Source organism: Enhydra lutris, unplaced genomic scaffold, assembly GCF_002288905.1.
Source record: "Enhydra lutris kenyoni isolate GAN:26980312 unplaced genomic scaffold, ASM228890v2 scaffoldscaffold6, whole genome shotgun sequence".
NCBI lineage: Eukaryota > Metazoa > Chordata > Mammalia > Carnivora > Mustelidae > Enhydra > Enhydra lutris.
In genome coordinates, this window is record NW_019154090.1 from 23298163 (window position 1) to 23314560 (window position 16398).

Sequence of the window (16398 nt, forward strand, 5' to 3'; positions counted from 1 at the left end):
AGGGAAATGGAACCAGCAGTTTGACCTGTTTGGGGCCTTCTCTCTTTGTTTTTTTACTAAGAGTCTATGATAGTTTAGAGGCAAAAATAATTTTTGTTTTTCTCCCCCTTTTTTCATACTTTTGTTTTTCTCATTTTGTTTCTGTAGGTTAATTCTTATATCCTGAAGAAGAACATGATCCTTATGACAAATAATTTCTATGCAGCAATCTTGGGATATGATGAGGTAAGAGCATTTGCCAAGCCTTAAGCAGAACATTGGCTTTCCCCAACAAAGACCTTTTATTTATTTATTTTTAAATTTAAATTTTCATTAGTGAACACCCAGTGTAGTATTGGTTTCTGGAGTGGAATTCAGGGATTCATCACTTACACAGAAAGACTTTTGATGAGAAACTCTGAGGGAACCTTCAGGGGACATTGTCACTACCCTGCCATTACGGCTTAGAATTTATTTCCTCATCTTCACGGACTTGGCAATAGGAATGACTATGCCCAGCAGTTTGCCTAGTGCTTGGAGAAGAGGGCACGATAGAATATGGTCAGATCATTCAACTGCTAGTATTTATTGAGTCCTTGTGGGGTGCTGGATGTAGGAACAAAGGCAAATCAGTCCCTGTTTCAGCCTCTAGAGATGGGAAGACTGCATGGGCTGCCAGACAGATCATACACTTTTGTGGCTTTCATTATAAAAGCAGTACATACTCATTTCAGAAACTCATAAAACTGCACATAAGTGGTTGAAGTAAATAGAAGGCCCCTTTCCTGTCCTGGCCCACTCCCTGTCCCACAGGAAAACTTTGTTAATAGTTTATTGGGTGTCCTTCCAGACGTTATGTTTGCATACACAGGCACCTACGTATTTTCTTTACACAATGGAAGTTACACTGCATACACTATTTTTTCACTGAACAATATATTTTAGGCCTCCTTATACATCAGAACATTTAGATCTCATTTTTTTTTCATCGTACAATATACATAACATCAAATACCACTTTTAAGTGCACATTTTAGTGGTCTGCAGTCCATTCACATTTTTGAGCGACTGTCCCCACCACCCACCTCCAGAATTTCTTCCATCTTCCCACACTGAAGCTCTTGTACCCATTAAACCCTTACTCTTCCCTCTGCCTCTTCCTAGCCCCTGGTAACCACCACCTTCTCCTTTCTGCCTCTGTGAATTTGAATGCTCTGAGTATCCCATGTGAGTAGAACCATATGGGTTTTATTCTTTTGTGACTGGCTTACTTCACTTAGCATAATGTCCTCAGGGTTCACGCATGTGGTAGCATCCCAGCTCATCTTTCTCTCCCCACTATTATTATGGAAATTTCAAACACATCAAAAAGGTAAAAGAATGGTGTAATGAGCACCTGTATGCACACTACCGGAGTTCATCATACCTCATCTTTTTAATAAAACGTGCTTTTCTGCTCATTTTGTGGTGACCTCCATATTTAATGCAAGCACCACCCCTTCTGCAAAACAGGCCTAGAACTTCCCCAGGCTCAGCTCCTTTCACCTGCTCTGGACTCCACCATACTCACTACACTAGTGTTAACTGTCACCCTGGCTGGGTGGGGACTCCTTCTGGGTGGTGGCACTGTCTACTGTGTTTGCATTTCTCTTGCCTGGCGTGTGGTAAGTCAGGAATGAGGAAGGGAGGAAAGGCATAAAGGATGAAAGTACGGAGCTGGAGTTCAGGCTGGAGGAAGTGTTATTAGTCTGAAGATAATAATTAAAGCCAGGAGATAAGCTTACAAAAATAGGACTAGTTAAAATTGAGGTTTCCTGATTCTCGGTCTGCCACATATTTGTAGAAAACAGGAAGGTTTATGGGAGAGCAGTTTAGCAATTGCATACACACGTCATCGATTTAACATGAGCTTGGTGGGCATGGGACAGGAGTTGAGAAACACTGCTTCCATCTACACATTAATTGTTAAATTAGATACATTCTGACTTCAGAAACCTTACAGTGTATAGGAAAGTGAGGCTTAGGGGGCACCTGGGCGGCTCAGTGGGTTGGGCCTCTGCCTTCGGCTCAGGTCATGAGCTCAGGGTCCTGGGATCAAGCCCCAAGTTGGCTCTCTGCTCGGTGGGGAACCTGCTTTCCCCCGCCCCCGCCTGTCTCTCAGCCTACTTGTGATCTCTCTGTCAAATAAATTAAAAAAAAAATCTAAAAAAAAAAAAAAGGCTTAGAATTGAAGAAATAGAATTCTCTATTAGCTGGCATTTGGTTGAGGACTTCACTGCAGCTGGCTCAGCTGATTCCTTTCACCAGTGTTAATAATGTTCTGAATTGTGTGTCTTTTCTGTCCCTTCCATCCCAGTCCATCCTGGTGGGGCCATCTTACAAACACGCCTGATGGCAAGAGTCACCTGGGGAGCTGTTCGAATCTGATTCTTGAGCACCTCTCTGAAGATTCCAGGTCAATGGGAGCGGGGCCTGGTGTTTAGCAAGCACCTCTTGTGTGACTCTTTAGAGTGGGAAGGTTTGGGAAATACACTAATTACCTGGGACACTTTTTTAGAAATACCACTTGTTTGGGCTCTGTCTCCCCAAAGTTCTATATTAACTGCCGTAGGTGGGCATCTGTTGTAAAAGTTCCTCACGTAATTCTAATGCGCATGCAGATCAGGGTAGGTAAAATTCGGATTCTGACTCAGCAAGTCTGGGGTGAAAGGCCTGAGATTCTGCATGGCAAACAAGCTGTAGGTGACTCGGTGCCTCCATTCTGCAGGCCGCACTGGGAGTCATGGGTTCTAGAGCTGTGCTGTCCAAGACTAGCCACGGGTGGTTCTTTTCTGTTGTTGTTGTCATCAGTGCGGGGCTTGAACTCACGATCCTGAGATCAAGACCTGAGCTGAGATCAAGAGTGAGAAGCTTGGGGCGCCGCTCGAGTGGCTCAGTGGGTTAAAGCCTCCTCCTTCAGCTCAGGTCATGATCCCAGGGTCCTGGGATGAGCCCCCGAGTCAGGCTTTCTGCTCAGCAGGGAGCCTGCTTCCCTTCCTCTCTCTCTGCCTACTTGTGATCTCTATCTGTTAAATAAATAAATAAATAATCTTAAAAAAAAAAAAAAAAAGAGTGAGAAGCTTAACCGACTGAGCCACCCAGATGCCCCCACATGTGGCTATTTTGGTTTTAAGTCCTTAAATAAAATTGAAATCTGAGCCGCACTGGTTACATTTCAGGTGCTCAATAGCTCTATGTGGCTGGTGGCTGCTGTGCTGGACTGTGTGGCTGTCAGGCATTTCTGTCATCCCAGAAAGTTCACTTGGACAATGCCATTCTGCAGCCCCCTTTTCCTAGAATGTTGCTTGGGTTGTGTCCTTACCCTGGCCACTTTGGGAACCTTCCTATTTTCTACTACATTAAGTCCCAAATTCCTCCATGGAATTTCCAGGCCTTCTTTCAAATGTCCCCATTGTGACATGTCCTATCCACTGTTATCTCCCCTTGCTTTTGAGTGTGTAACCGTCTTTTCCAAGTGAGGCCGTTTGCCCCACTGCCCCACAGATGTGCTGTGCCTACTGGAAGCTCTCCTTGGAGCGCAGTGGCCGAGTCCGTCAGCTTTGGGCCTGGCACCTTGTAGGCACTCTCTTTGTAAATGTTCAGTGAACCAGTGTAGTCTCTCTTGCTTAAAATGTAGCTCTCCAGATATTCTCCACTTTTAAAGGCCTCTTTCTCCTAATGCTTTCCGTGACCTCTCTAGATCTGTGTTTGTTTACTCTGAATTTCAGCCTCATCCACCCATCCATCCATCCATCCATCCATTGAACAGGTATAAAGTGCTTACCATAGGGGATGCGCTGGGAATATATTGGTGAATAAGACAAACATGGTGTGGTTCTTTGCCACTGGAGCTTACCTTCTAATGGGGAGATAGACAGTAAACAGGTAAACAAGCGAATATCTAGTTAGGGATACAATGTCGTAGCAGCTAAGACAGAAGAATGAGGAGCCAACCGTGTCCAGTCTACCTTGGGAGCCTCCCTCTACCGATGGGCAGTTGTTCACTCTGTAGGACTTGGTCCTGTGCTGGTGGGCGCTAGCTCGTTTCTTCAACTAGATGGCAAGCTGCCCGTGAGCGGAGACCGTTTTGCTGTGATTCTGTTCTCAGCGTCACGCTAAGCACGTAATGGTGTCACAAATCAGTCTCCTCTGAGACTGCCACTCCAAACCTCAACCATAACTGGGACCCTCAAGGCACAGGCTTCCTCCCAATTACTCCAGACCTAGGTGTCTTAATCTCCGGAGGGATGGTTTTTTGTGTGTGTGTGTGTCGTGAGGGAAAATAAGCAGGCCCCCTAGTCGATTACGGAAACATTGCTATGCAAACTAATATTTGGCTTCCAAGCACCCTTTTTCCTTTCCTGATTTCTCTCTCACAGACCAGTCTCCCATTTGTTTTCACTGACTTACTAGCAGTTTGGTGGAAAGAAGGCTGAAGTGGGGCTCGTTGATTTATTCAGCCATTTTTTATTGCACCCCCCACTCTGCCAGGTACCATGTCCTAAATAGAGCTGGTCAGGCACTGTCCCTTGACTTCAGCAGTGCATTCTGGTCCTGAGTCTGCTGCCAATTAGCTAGATAACCTCTAAGCCTCTGTGTACTTATCTTCCAAATGGGGATAATAATATCTATTCTTCTGGCATATGTAGTCATTAGGAGCCAGGTGTGTGAAGGAACTGACAGCCTGGAACAGTCAGGTGTTATCACTGTTGATCTGAGTCCTGAGTCATCCTTTTCTTTCCGACGGATGGCGGACTTGCCCCTTCCCAGCCGTCCCCCGCCGCTTGCCAGAGGTGCCTGCTTGCGCAGGCCGTGGCTCCGGGGCTTTCGCTGTCTTGCGCTCTGTGTTCATTCTCTAGGTCCTCATGACACCCACTCCCACTGCTGGTCCTTCCCGTGCAGCACACGTGGGTCACTGCCAGCAGGTCCACTTGTGCCCAGGGCACTTCAGACACAGGCAGGCTGTTGTGTTAGCAAATAGCTTGGAGAACGGTGATGTGCCTGAGCTTGTTCTTGGGCCCTGTCCCCGTCTGCCAGAAGAAGCTGGTTTTCCTGACTCAGCCATTGTGCCAGCACAGTCTCTTAAGCCGGGAAATCAGAGGGATGTTTAGCAGGGGCATTTGGACCAGGTTGGCTGTTTTCCCACCAAACTGTCAGCACCCCATCCTGGACTTGGCCCTTTGTGGCAGCAGGCCTGGAGTCAGACCTCATATGCCACTGTGTCCCAGAGGCCAGTGAACAACATCGCACTGAAGGCATGATCTGGGGTCTTCAGAGCCTGTGACGGCCGTGATCTCTGAATTCGCACAACAGCGCTGTGGGCTGGGTCTTACTGTGCTTGTTTGGCTCATGAGGAACTGAGGCTCAGGAAGGGCTGGTGGCTTTCCAAGGGCCACACAGCTGTCAAGTGACAGAGCTGCCGTCTGAACCTAGGTGGTCTGATCCCTAGATCTCACTGTTGCTTCAGCTGTAGCCACAGTGGCCTGCCAAAGCAAGCTCCTGATTCTTGTATCTGACATGCTACACGTAACAGAATGCCTGTACATGAGCTCACTTTTATAATGCAAAGATGCTGTATGTAGAGCAAGCACTTCGGTCTCTGTTTCATTGATGATTAGTGAATTGTCCGCCACCTCTGAGCTTGGTAGTGGCCGAGCCAGGACTTGACCAGCCTTCTGATTTATAAGTCGGTGCTTTGTCTGGTTCCACATTAGCATGGCACCCGGACAGAGCAGCTTCTTGGGGCCTTTCCCTTCAGTCACCTTCCCATCCCCTCCCCTTCCCTTAGAGGTCCAAACTAGAAAATGGCCCTAGTCCATGGCCCAGGTGCTGATTAGTCTCTGTGATACTTGATATCTGTTCCTTCTCAACAGAGCCCTCCTCCATGCTGCAAAAGACAATATTAGACATACACACATACACACGGGCTCTGCGCATTCCCTCTGGCCTGTGGCAGTCCTGCTAAACAGCCTGTCCCTCCACTTGAGGCAGGGCAACGTGGCCAACCCAGAGATGGGTGACAGTGAGGCCAAGGTGCCTGGTTTCTTCTCCCTGAGAGCCATCTGCCTTGCAGATATGTGCCTTTGGACTAGGAAAAAGGTGCAGTCTATGCCCACCTCTGTTTCTGGGGAAAAAAATACCCACCCACAATACTCTGTGCCCATTCCTTTCAGATAGCAGTAGGAACACTGTATCACCATTTCTCTTCTTGGCTTCACAGGTATTGCTGGGTCATGTACGATGTGGGAGAGTGTTGGGAGCTGTGGCCTGGGAGGGCAGCCAGACATGAACCCCATCTCTGCGTTAATCTTAGCCAGTCACTCAGCCCCTCTGGCTTCCATGTCCTTCCTCTGCATAAAATGAATGAGTTGGACCAGATGCTGGCTCTACGACGTAGCTGCCCTGTTTTCTCTCTTGTAGTGTCTGTAAGGTCTTTCCAGTCCGATTCTGTGGTTGCCAGCGTGTTCACACTATCCCCAACTTTTGTAGGTATGGCTCTGCCAGACTTCCTGGAAGACAAGTTATACTCTCTTTTCCAGGGGATCCTTTCAGATGACCATGGGCTGGCTGCTGCACTCTGGAGAACCTTCTTCAACCAGAAATGTGAAGACCCCCGGCAGCTTGAATTGTTGGTGGAGTATGTGAGGAAACAGGTGAGCAGCCCTACCCCTCCCTTCCAGAGGCTCACAGAAAGCAGGTCTTTCTGAGGTCTGGAGATGCTGGACTTTCAGAGGATTGTGAGAGGTCGAGTTCCCAGAGGCCAGTCTGAGGGAATTCTGACCACATCCTGTCAGCAGCAGTGCTCGTGAAGAACACCTTCTGTGTGTCCGTCCAGCCGTGAGCTAGGCTGGGAGAAGGAATGGGATAGAAGCAGCAGCTCTGAGGAGTCTGCTCTCACAAACTTAGGCATTCATTCACTACCTGTTTTTTGATTTGCCTGTTACGTGGCCAGTGCTGTGCAAGACCCCAGACACACACAGTCTTGTAGGATATGGGAATGGGGTACAGTGTAGTTGCCCACTGTAGCCCCCTCTTTCCCCACTTGGAAGCTCCAAGGTTCATGTTTCCTGCTCCCGATTTCTAGCAGGACTGGGCTCTAGGCGGCATTCCACGGGCATCCCTCGAGACTCTCCCCGCCAAGTGCTAGCCACAATCAAGTAGGGTCCTCCTGCTTCATTTGCCACCCCCTCGTCCGCCAGGGCTCCCTGACACCAGAGTTTCTAAGAACTCCAGAGTGGGGACTGCTTAACTGCATCATTTTCCTTGAAACCATGGCTACCTCAGTCCTTGATCTCTCTGTCCCCCTGATCTTGTACTGATGGGAAACCCATACTTTATAGATGAGTGAGCTGAGTGGCAGAGAAGAGGAACATAGAGGCTTTTCCAGGGTCTCCCAGTGAGTCAGCCCGCACAGCTGGCCTACAACCCCAAGTCGGTGATTCATGTAGCCACTAGAGGCCTTAGCTGCTCCAGACGGCTCATCAGCTCAGGCTGTCCCATGAGTCACACCTTTGCTTCATGGGCCTGGCCCTGGAGCTGAAGGGGCCTCACCCCACAGTTATTCTCTTACTCACCTGTGTCCACGGCCTTCAAGCTTTCAACAGCTAGGGAGGGGAAGGCCAGGCCCTAGCTCTTAGGGAGAAGACAGGGCCAGCAGGAGCAGCTTGCTGATTGCTGGAAAAACCACACAGTAGGGCTCCTCAGACCCAGAGGGTAGAGAACCCCAGAAGCCAGGACTTCTGTTTGATCATTCTTCAGATCTGCCAGAGCTGGGAGAAAGCACTGTGGCCAGAGGACTCCACCCACGGAGAGCTCTTAAGACTCACACTGTTGACTGGCCTCACCGTCAGACACAAGTAGCAGTTGGCAAAGCAAATGCAAAAGCAAAGCAAATGGTTTTTTGAGAGACTGGCTTAACTTTTCCATCTGCCATGGTGGGCTTGTGCCAGGGGCCACAGCAAGAGCACAGCTGGGACTTCTCCGAGAGCCCCAAAAGAAGGGACTGTACACCAATCCCTTAGGAGTCCCCATGTAGTCCAGTGAGAGGCAGGCAATAGGGAAACAGTGATGGGGCTCTCTTAGGAAAGCAGGGAGCTTTGATGGGGACCTGGTCCTGTCAGCAGAGCTTATGAATATGTGCTGTGCCTGAGACTCTGTTGAGAAAGCAGAGATTCATAGGACCCAGACCTGCCCTTGAGCCGGCTCATGGTTTGGTGAGGAGAGCAGTCAGGCACAAGGCTAATAACCCTGGCATAAGTCAGTCGGTGAGGTTATACAGGTAGGAACAAAATACTGTGAAAGGCTGAAGAAAGGCAAGACTATGAGCGAGCGGATCAGGAAAGACCAGGAAGCTGGGCCCTCGGCAGACTAGTCCTGCACCGCCATGATCCTGGTTGGTCTGGTGGGTAGCCCAAGGGCCAGTCAGAGGTTATGCCGGGATTTTCAACACAGAAGATGGGCAGAGAGGTGGCATGAGGCACAGAAATGGAGTTGTCGGAAAGAGGAATGTATTTTAGGCAAGGTATTGGGTCCGTTGCTCTCCTTGTACTGGAAGACAGCAGGACATGTGGAAATCTAGACCTGAGGTATATGTGAGAGACGCGTGAGTTCAAGGGTCAGCAGCCTGAAGGTGACAGAACAGGAGTGAAGGAATTCTTGGAAAAGGGAGAAGATCCAAGGAACTAGGATGAGGCCTCTGACTCCTGCCCCTTTCCTCCCAAACGCCTTCTCACCCCACAGTGGAGATTCATCTTTGTGAATCCAGTGCCCATTCCTGATGTGACCCAGCCCTCCCCTTGATTTGGCCTGTCCACTAGAAAGCCTTTCTCATTCTGCTGTTCTTACTAGCAGCAGCCGGGGAATCCTCCCAGAGACTTGGCCACTCATTAGATCACCTGCCTCTTGCTGAACCGCCTAGCCTCACCTCCCCTGCAGCTGCTCTCCGTTCTCCATTGCAGGAAAACTCCCCCCAGCCAGCCTCATGGGTGAAGCTGGACCCACTGGTCTGCATGGAAGCCCGCTAACTGTGGGGTCAGAGCTCAGTAGAGGCATACATATTTAAAATAAAAAGTTCCAGTGACTACAGTGTACATGTGCTGTATTGTTTAATCTCTTCATGAGTCCTGTGGGGTGCACGTTACTGTCCCCTCTCTCAGACAGGGAAACTTAAAGCTCAGAGAAGGGAATTGGCTCACCATGAGTAACACCACCACCCTGAATGGACAGATAAAACTCACATACACATCCCAAGGACATGTCTCCCCCACTATAGACACCCTAGAAAGTTCTTGCAGTCCACAGAGTCGGGGCTCGTGTGTCTGTCTGTTCAAGGGCATGACGGGGAGTTCCCTAAAGTCTTCCCCATGAGGTGCCCCAGTAACTCATTTCTTCCAACCCACTGTAATAAAATAGTCTGGATGATCAGAGACCTGCTGTCCTGGGAGCTGGGATGGTTGGACCCAATCCCCCAAAGTCCCTCCCGTCCTCACCATTCGAAGGCTGTTTCCTTATACGACTCTCCTGCCCTTGTCCCTGTCCTCTGTTTCCCGCTCCCTCTGTTGCAGATGCAGTACTTGGACTCCATGAATGGGGAGGATCTGCTGCTGACAGGGGAGGTGAGCTGGCGCCCTCTTGTGGAGAAGAATCCTCAGAGCATCCTGAGGCCTCATTCCCCGACTTATAACGACGAGGGTCTTTGATGGGCTGGTGTCTCTGCACAGCTGGCCAGCTGGCTTCGAGGAACTGCCAGGAGAGAGGTGCTTGTTTGGCTCAGAACCCTGCAGAAAGTGGCCTGAACTGACCTGTGAACAGCATCTATCAAATACCTGGCTCCATTTGCATTGATTTTCCTCTTAGTATGCCCAGGAGTCTGACCTGGTGGGCTACAATGCTGGGAAAACCCTTAGCTCTTCTGAGGTATCCTCCCCCTCAGGAGAAGCCTGGAGCAAGAGCTCCCCAGCACACTCTCCTCTGGTCCCCTCCAGTAACGATGTGATTGACAGCTTTCCCCAAAGGCCGCAGAGGGATGGGGATAGGTTAGCAAGGGGACACTTCCACCAAGAGCCCACCATGGCCAAGAGGCAGTTTGGCGTGCTGCTGAGTCAAGACGGGTAACCATGCTCTGTCCTCTGGCTTTGAGCCATGGGGTTGAGTTGGCCATTAAAAGAAAGAGAATTATCTCTACCATGGCTCTTCTTTATTCCCGGGTTTTTAGAAACTTACCTGAGATGGCAGTGGCCATAAGCTGAGGACCGCCCCCCAGCTCAGTTAGAGACAGGCGGGCGAGAGGGTCTGCTGCTGCTTTTGTCTCCAGTTCATGGAGATGTCCCTGTTCTGGCCAAGCCATAGCCTTGCCAGGCTCCATCGTCTGGGACCCAGAAGCCCTGGGGCTTGTCCCATCCTGCGTCATTTGGAGAGAAGCCCCAAGAACACTTCCCCACTGAATGAGGGGGAGGAACATGCTTGTCTTTCCTCTCTTGACTCCCTTTATGTGAGATACTGGGGAGAAGAAGAGATCCTTTCTGGCTTCTTTGTACCAACCCAGGGCCCAGCCCCATGCCCAGCTTTCTAGCCCCATCCCAGCTTCTGGAGCATGTGCTGCAGAGCCAGCTTAGTCTGTGCACTTGGGGGTCAGTCCCCTCCTTCCCGAGTGTGGGTCAGCTCTTGGGGGACTTTCTTTGAATTAAAGACGGGGCGGGGAACCATAGTGCCCCTCCTTCCCCCATCAAACTTCCTTCATTTAACTTGCTATAAAATGAGTCATATAAAGAAATTCTATATGGGTGAGGTATATCCCACTTCTGTGAAAACATTACAAATCAGACCGCCTTCTCTGAGTTTATTTAAGATGCTTTTGTTGCGAGCGGAGTTCTAGAGTGAAGCCCCCTCTGTGTGTGTGAGATAGTAACACCTTGTAACTCATTACAGCTGGGCACTATTTACATAAACCAGAGTTGAGCCAGGCAGGAATTTGCTGATTAATTTATTTTTAATGGAGTGAAGTATACCATGCACCAAAATAAACTTTACTGTGTGTACCTAACTGCTCCTGGAATGGATGGAAAAATTAATGGAACAGATTTTGGCTCCCAGCTCCACACATTAATTCATATATAAAAGTTATTTGAGCCTTAACCCGTTTGCTGCCCAGGGCAGCTCCCCAGCCACAGATCCCAGCCCACAGCACAGTTCAGCTACTGGGCTTGCTGGAGAATCACGGAACTGCAGATTGAGAAGAAACTTTAGAGGTCACGAAGTCCAGCCCGGGTCCAGAACTTGACTCTCCTTCTCAACATCCCGGTTGGCCTTTGTCCACAAAGGCCGTTTATGAATACATCTGCCTGCAGAGCCCGGTCATGTCTCTGTAAGCTGAGTACTCGTCAGACAGCGCAGCTTGTAACACGGAACTGCGTTTGAAAGAACCGAATTGGAGCTATCAGGTCGGGGATGTCCCAAAGCCCTCACTTCCAGGCTGTTGGCGTCTTTCACCCACTACACAACCTCCTTTCCCCTTTAAGATACAATCCAGGCTCCTGATGGCTGCCAGGCTCATCTTAATTTGACCTGTTCTTGTGTCTGAGTCTCGAATTCTTTTCTTCTCTAACCAAACTGGACTACTTGGGGTTACCTGAAGTGATCACCCTGTATGTTTCCTCTACCTGGAATCCTTGCATCCCCATCTGACTAGAGAAACCCCATGTGTGCGCGCATACCTACCTCCCCAACCCAGCCTTGTCCGCCCCAGAGGCGAACTGTGGCTGACCTCCCCACCCTCCCTCCTGCGCTGTGAGCTCCTTCAGAGCAGGCACTGTGTTTAGGTCAGTCACCTTTGTTTTTCTAGCACCCCAGGAGCGCCTGGCTCACAATAGGCATCAGTATAGGCTTGGACAAATGAAAGAAGGAATGCATGATTAGATCATCCGTCGATTATCAGTACAAGCCCCGCGAAAAAGTCCCTTTCTGGATCATTCTCTGACCTGCAGTTCAGCTTATTTTAACAATTCAGTACAAAGTACCTCCACTGGCCTTTGCATAGGCACGAAAGCTAAACATTCATTCTGTAGCTACATGTTTTTCTTTCTCTCTCTCTTTTAAGTAATCTCCACACCAACGTGGGTCTCAAACTCGAAACCTGCAGACCAAAAGTCTCATGCTCCACTGACGGGGCCAGCAAGGCGTCCCTGTAGCTATACATGTTTCTACTGTAAATTGTTATTACACAAAACAAGTGAAGGACATTTTTGCCCTCAGGGAGATTGCTCTTTAGAAATAATTTTGTCATTTATTTTTACTTCCAGAAAAGATCACAGCAAATCAAAAGACACAGTTATAGTAAAAGTACAACATGATTAGAACAAAGTTTAAAAGATAAGATGCAAGTATTGGGAGGTGGGAAAGGGAAATAATCATGTCAGAAAACCTGTACCGCTAATAACCAATTTTCATGGGATTTTTGGGGTAATTTATAAAGTAGTTTCAAGATATTATCTCAGTGGTCCTGTAAAATAGGTATCCTCATCATTCTTAACCCCTTTCCACAGGTGAGGGGACCAAGGCTCAGGTTATCCAGCCTCGGGAAGAAGGGGCCCAGTGTGCCCCAGTCCCCATCTTCCAACCCCAGGGCCCTTGCTCTCTCCCCATCCCACACTGCCCCCCAAAGGTCAGCAAGGAAATCTGCAACCAAGTATAATCAAAGGCAGAAATGGGAGTCAAGGTTCTAAGCATTCTCATTGTCACATAAAGGAAAGTATACTTATTCACCAGAAGAAATGTTTCAGAGAAGAATGTATTATAGGGATGTGAAATGAGAAACACCAAACACTGCAGTGAATAATCTCTCTAAGATTTCAGTTTTGCCTATAAGTTTGAGAACCATAAATGATTGCTGTTTCTTACCTCAAGCTGAGATTAAAGCCAAGGCCCAGTTCAGCCAGTATTTTTTGCATTTCTATTCTGTCAGACACTGCTTGGTATTTTTACTTGTTTTAATCTTCAGTGACAAATCTGTGCGGCGTTACTAAGCTCCTCTTTCATTGAGGGAAATTACATGAAGCTTGGGGCCGTGGGGGGCAGATTGACTCTGCATGCAGAGCTCCCAAGTCCAGTGCGCTTAGTTTCAGAGAAGGAGTACTGGATGGAGAAAAGGACCATGTGCTACACAGTTAAAAAGTGAAAGGACGCCTTCAGTGATACTCCAGCCACATGGGCTTGTGTGGACACATTCTTGTACTAACAGGAAAAATCAGAACAAGGGGGTTAGACCTCAGAAGAGCCTCGAAGGGAGTCGGGACATAGAGGATGGGCAAGGTTTAGGTAGGTGGAAAGAAAAACGAAATGGGGAGCTGCCTGGGGGAAGGCACAGAATAGGAAGCTTCTTCAGACTCAAGTGGACCAGCTGAGTGGTTTGTTAAGGGCAGAAAAGGTTGCAGGAGAACTGGGTGGGGCCACGAGTAGGGGGAAAGCTGGGTAACTCTGCAGCTGGCAGGCATTCTGGGTAAGGACAGAGACCTGCTGGGGGTGAAGATGTACAGCCGTGTGCAAGGTAGATCGGCTCGGTCAGGAACCAGCCATCTAGGCTTAAGAGGCTGGGGGGTGATTGTAGGAATTCAGAGGGAAGCTCAAACCCCAGAGACATTGCAGAGAAATCCTGGGGACTTTGATACCTCCCTGCACATGCAGCCTGAAGAAAGCCATCTGGAGCTCTCCTGGGAACCAGGAGATGGCAATGTCAGGCAGAAGACGGAAGCTCAAAAAAAAAAAAAAAAAAAAAGAATGCCCTGTACTGTGTTTTTTCCAAGTGCCACATTATGCTATGGGATAGACAGGGCGGGAATTATTGCCCCCATCATGCAATAGGGGAACAGGTCCACTGAGAAGAAGCCGTGAACTGGTACAAGGTGACCCTGTAGCAAAGCTGACCAGTCTCCTGTCTTGAGCCCTACTCCATTGCTTTTGGTGTGTGTTGGTTGTATCTGTATGGGAGCCAGTCTGGTGGAAGGTGCCCCAGGGAGGGCAAGAGAGGAGCTGGATGTCAGGGGATGATTAGGGTGGAGGGGCTAAGGACTTTGGCTTTGCCTTTCATGTAGAAGGGGCACTTGAAGTTACGAAAATGGATGAGCTCCCAGAGGTAAAATGTAGAGGGCTGGCCAGGGACTAAGATGGGTGTGGGAGAAAGCATCCCAGGGTGGGTGGTGTGGGGACAGGAGGGTAGGGTGGTTGGGGAGAAGTAGGAAGAGCAGGAACCAGCACAGGAAGTAGAGGCTGGAGTAGAAGTCAAGGGAGAGGAAGCTTCCAGAAGGAGGACGTTCTTAATGCTGCATGCTGCAGGAGTTGGGGCCAGGGAGTAAGTGACTGAGGCTCGGGCTTTAGAATATTACAGGAACAAGACTTTTTGAGAGAATACAGAGATTGCAAAGGGTTGAGAAGGCACGATATGGCAGTGGCTGTGGTATCTTGGTAGGCACCTAGCTGAAAAGAAATGGAGAAAAATTGGGCAGGAGTTAGGAGAGTAGGGTAAGAACTACACTTTTTTTGCAGCATGGAAGAAGGCTGAAGATGTGCATGGGGGTGAGGAGGAGCCTGACCAAATGTAAAGCACTCAGCGGAGTAGGAGACCCCGTAAATGTTAGGAATCATTAGATCCCTTTGGAAGTGGGAGCCTGGCCTTGAGAACAAGGGCCTGGCTTTGGAGGGGAGGAGGGAATTTTTTCCTATGACCAGAGATTGGAGCCAGATGGGGACAAGGGATTTCTGAGGTGAGGGCTGCGGGGGAAAGACCAGTCCATGCTGGTCTCGATGCCCAGGGAACCTAGAATTATCGGCCATTGAGGTGAAGGGGAAAGGAAGGCGGGGTGGGGGGAGCTGGCAGGTCTGTGGGCAGAGAACAAGACAGTCCCAAAACGTTTGAACTCTTCCCTTGGGAGCAGTCCTCCCATACTTACTCTGGTTCTGCCCTCTTATAGCCATCCCACAGCATCCCACTATGCCTTGCCCACCCCCACCACTGGGTTTGGGCTTAGGGAGGGGTAAGCCAAGCCCCTGGCCATGATCCTGTGCGCATTCACCCCTGCCCCTGTGTTAACCAGCCATCACAAATCATCTGTGGCTTCCAGAAGACTTCCCTCGAGCCATGCCGGTGAACCTATTCACTACTAAGGGGAGAGAGGGTCCTAGAGATCCTGACTGGAGAATTCCCAGGAAGGGAGTCTTCAAGTACTGAGCTGTAATATCAAAAAGTGATGGGGGGGAAAAAGGTGATGGAATATATGAGTGCTAGAAGAGACTTGGAGACCTCCAGCCCAGCCTTCTTAACATGGACCACACATGGGAGGCTGTGGTTCTGAGAGGCTCACTCAAGTATTCACAGTTGTGAACCAGAGCCACAGGCCTGTGCTGGCTTGTTTCTTCCCTAAATTTATCTCTCTGTGTTGACAGAAATGGCTCCTTCACCTCGCAGTCACCATCAGAGAAAAAGCCTGCCACAGGGCTGTACCCTCGTTGGGGATGGGGAGGTGGAGACATGGTTCCTCTAAGGTTCTAGAATGGGTCATGAGCTCTAAACCTCAAAGCACTTGGTTTATACCTTGGCTTAACCTGTGGCTTATAATTATTTATGAGTCTTCCTTCCCCACTAAACTGTGAGTTCCTCCAGGGCAGAGACCAAGTCTTACTCATCTTTGGGACCACAGTGCTGGCCTAAAAGAGGCATTAAATACATGTTGGATGAACTGGATGGACAGAGGGAGAAGAGGGGTGGGGATAAGATGGGGAGGGTGAGGAAGCTAGACCAGTAATGTTGGGGGCTTAAGAGATCATTAGATAGTATCTCCTCCCAAGTTCAAAATGAACTGAGAAATAAGACATAAGAGACAGACAGACATGAAAACTCTTTTTTTACCAATATTTCTGACAAAGCTGATTAAAGAATGTAGTTTTTACTCTGGTCAAATGTGGTTGTTAATAACCTTCTAAAACTTGGGGTGCCTGGGTGGCTCAGTTAGCTGATTGTCCAGCTCTTGATTTCAGCTTAGGTCATGACCTCAGGTTTGTGGGATTGAGCCCCAGCGTCAGGCTCTATGCTCAGCCAGGAGTCTGCATCTCTCCTCCTTCCTCTCCCTCTGCCCCTCCCCTGGCTCTTGTGCACGGGCACTCTCTTTGTCTAAAATGAGTAAATAAGGGGCACCTGGGTGGCTCAGTGGGCTAAGCCTCTGCCTTTGGCTCAGGTCATGATCTCAGGGTCCTGGAATCGAGCCCCGCATCAGGGTCTTTGCTCAGCAGGGAGCCTGCTTTTTCTCTCTCTGCCTGCCTCTGACTACTTCTGATCTCTGTCATATAAATAAATAAAATCTTAAAAAAAAAGTTTTTAAATGAGTAAATAAATCT

The 16398-nt window shown here is 49.0% G+C and overlaps 1 protein-coding gene across 1 annotated transcript in view; it reads left to right on the forward strand.

The window, feature by feature from the left end:
* LOC111141788 (ubiquinol-cytochrome-c reductase complex assembly factor 1) overlaps window positions 1-12872 on the forward strand; it is a 97573-nt gene extending 84701 nt beyond the window's left edge. The window contains exons 8-10 of the mRNA XM_022494603.1: window positions 148-225; window positions 6558-6671; window positions 9582-12872. Coding sequence (XP_022350311.1) covers window positions 148-225; window positions 6558-6671; window positions 9582-9716 — 327 coding nt within the window. The 3' untranslated portion in view covers window positions 9717-12872. The remainder of the gene's footprint in view (window positions 1-147; window positions 226-6557; window positions 6672-9581) is intronic.
* Window positions 12873-16398: the final 3526 nt, after the last annotated feature.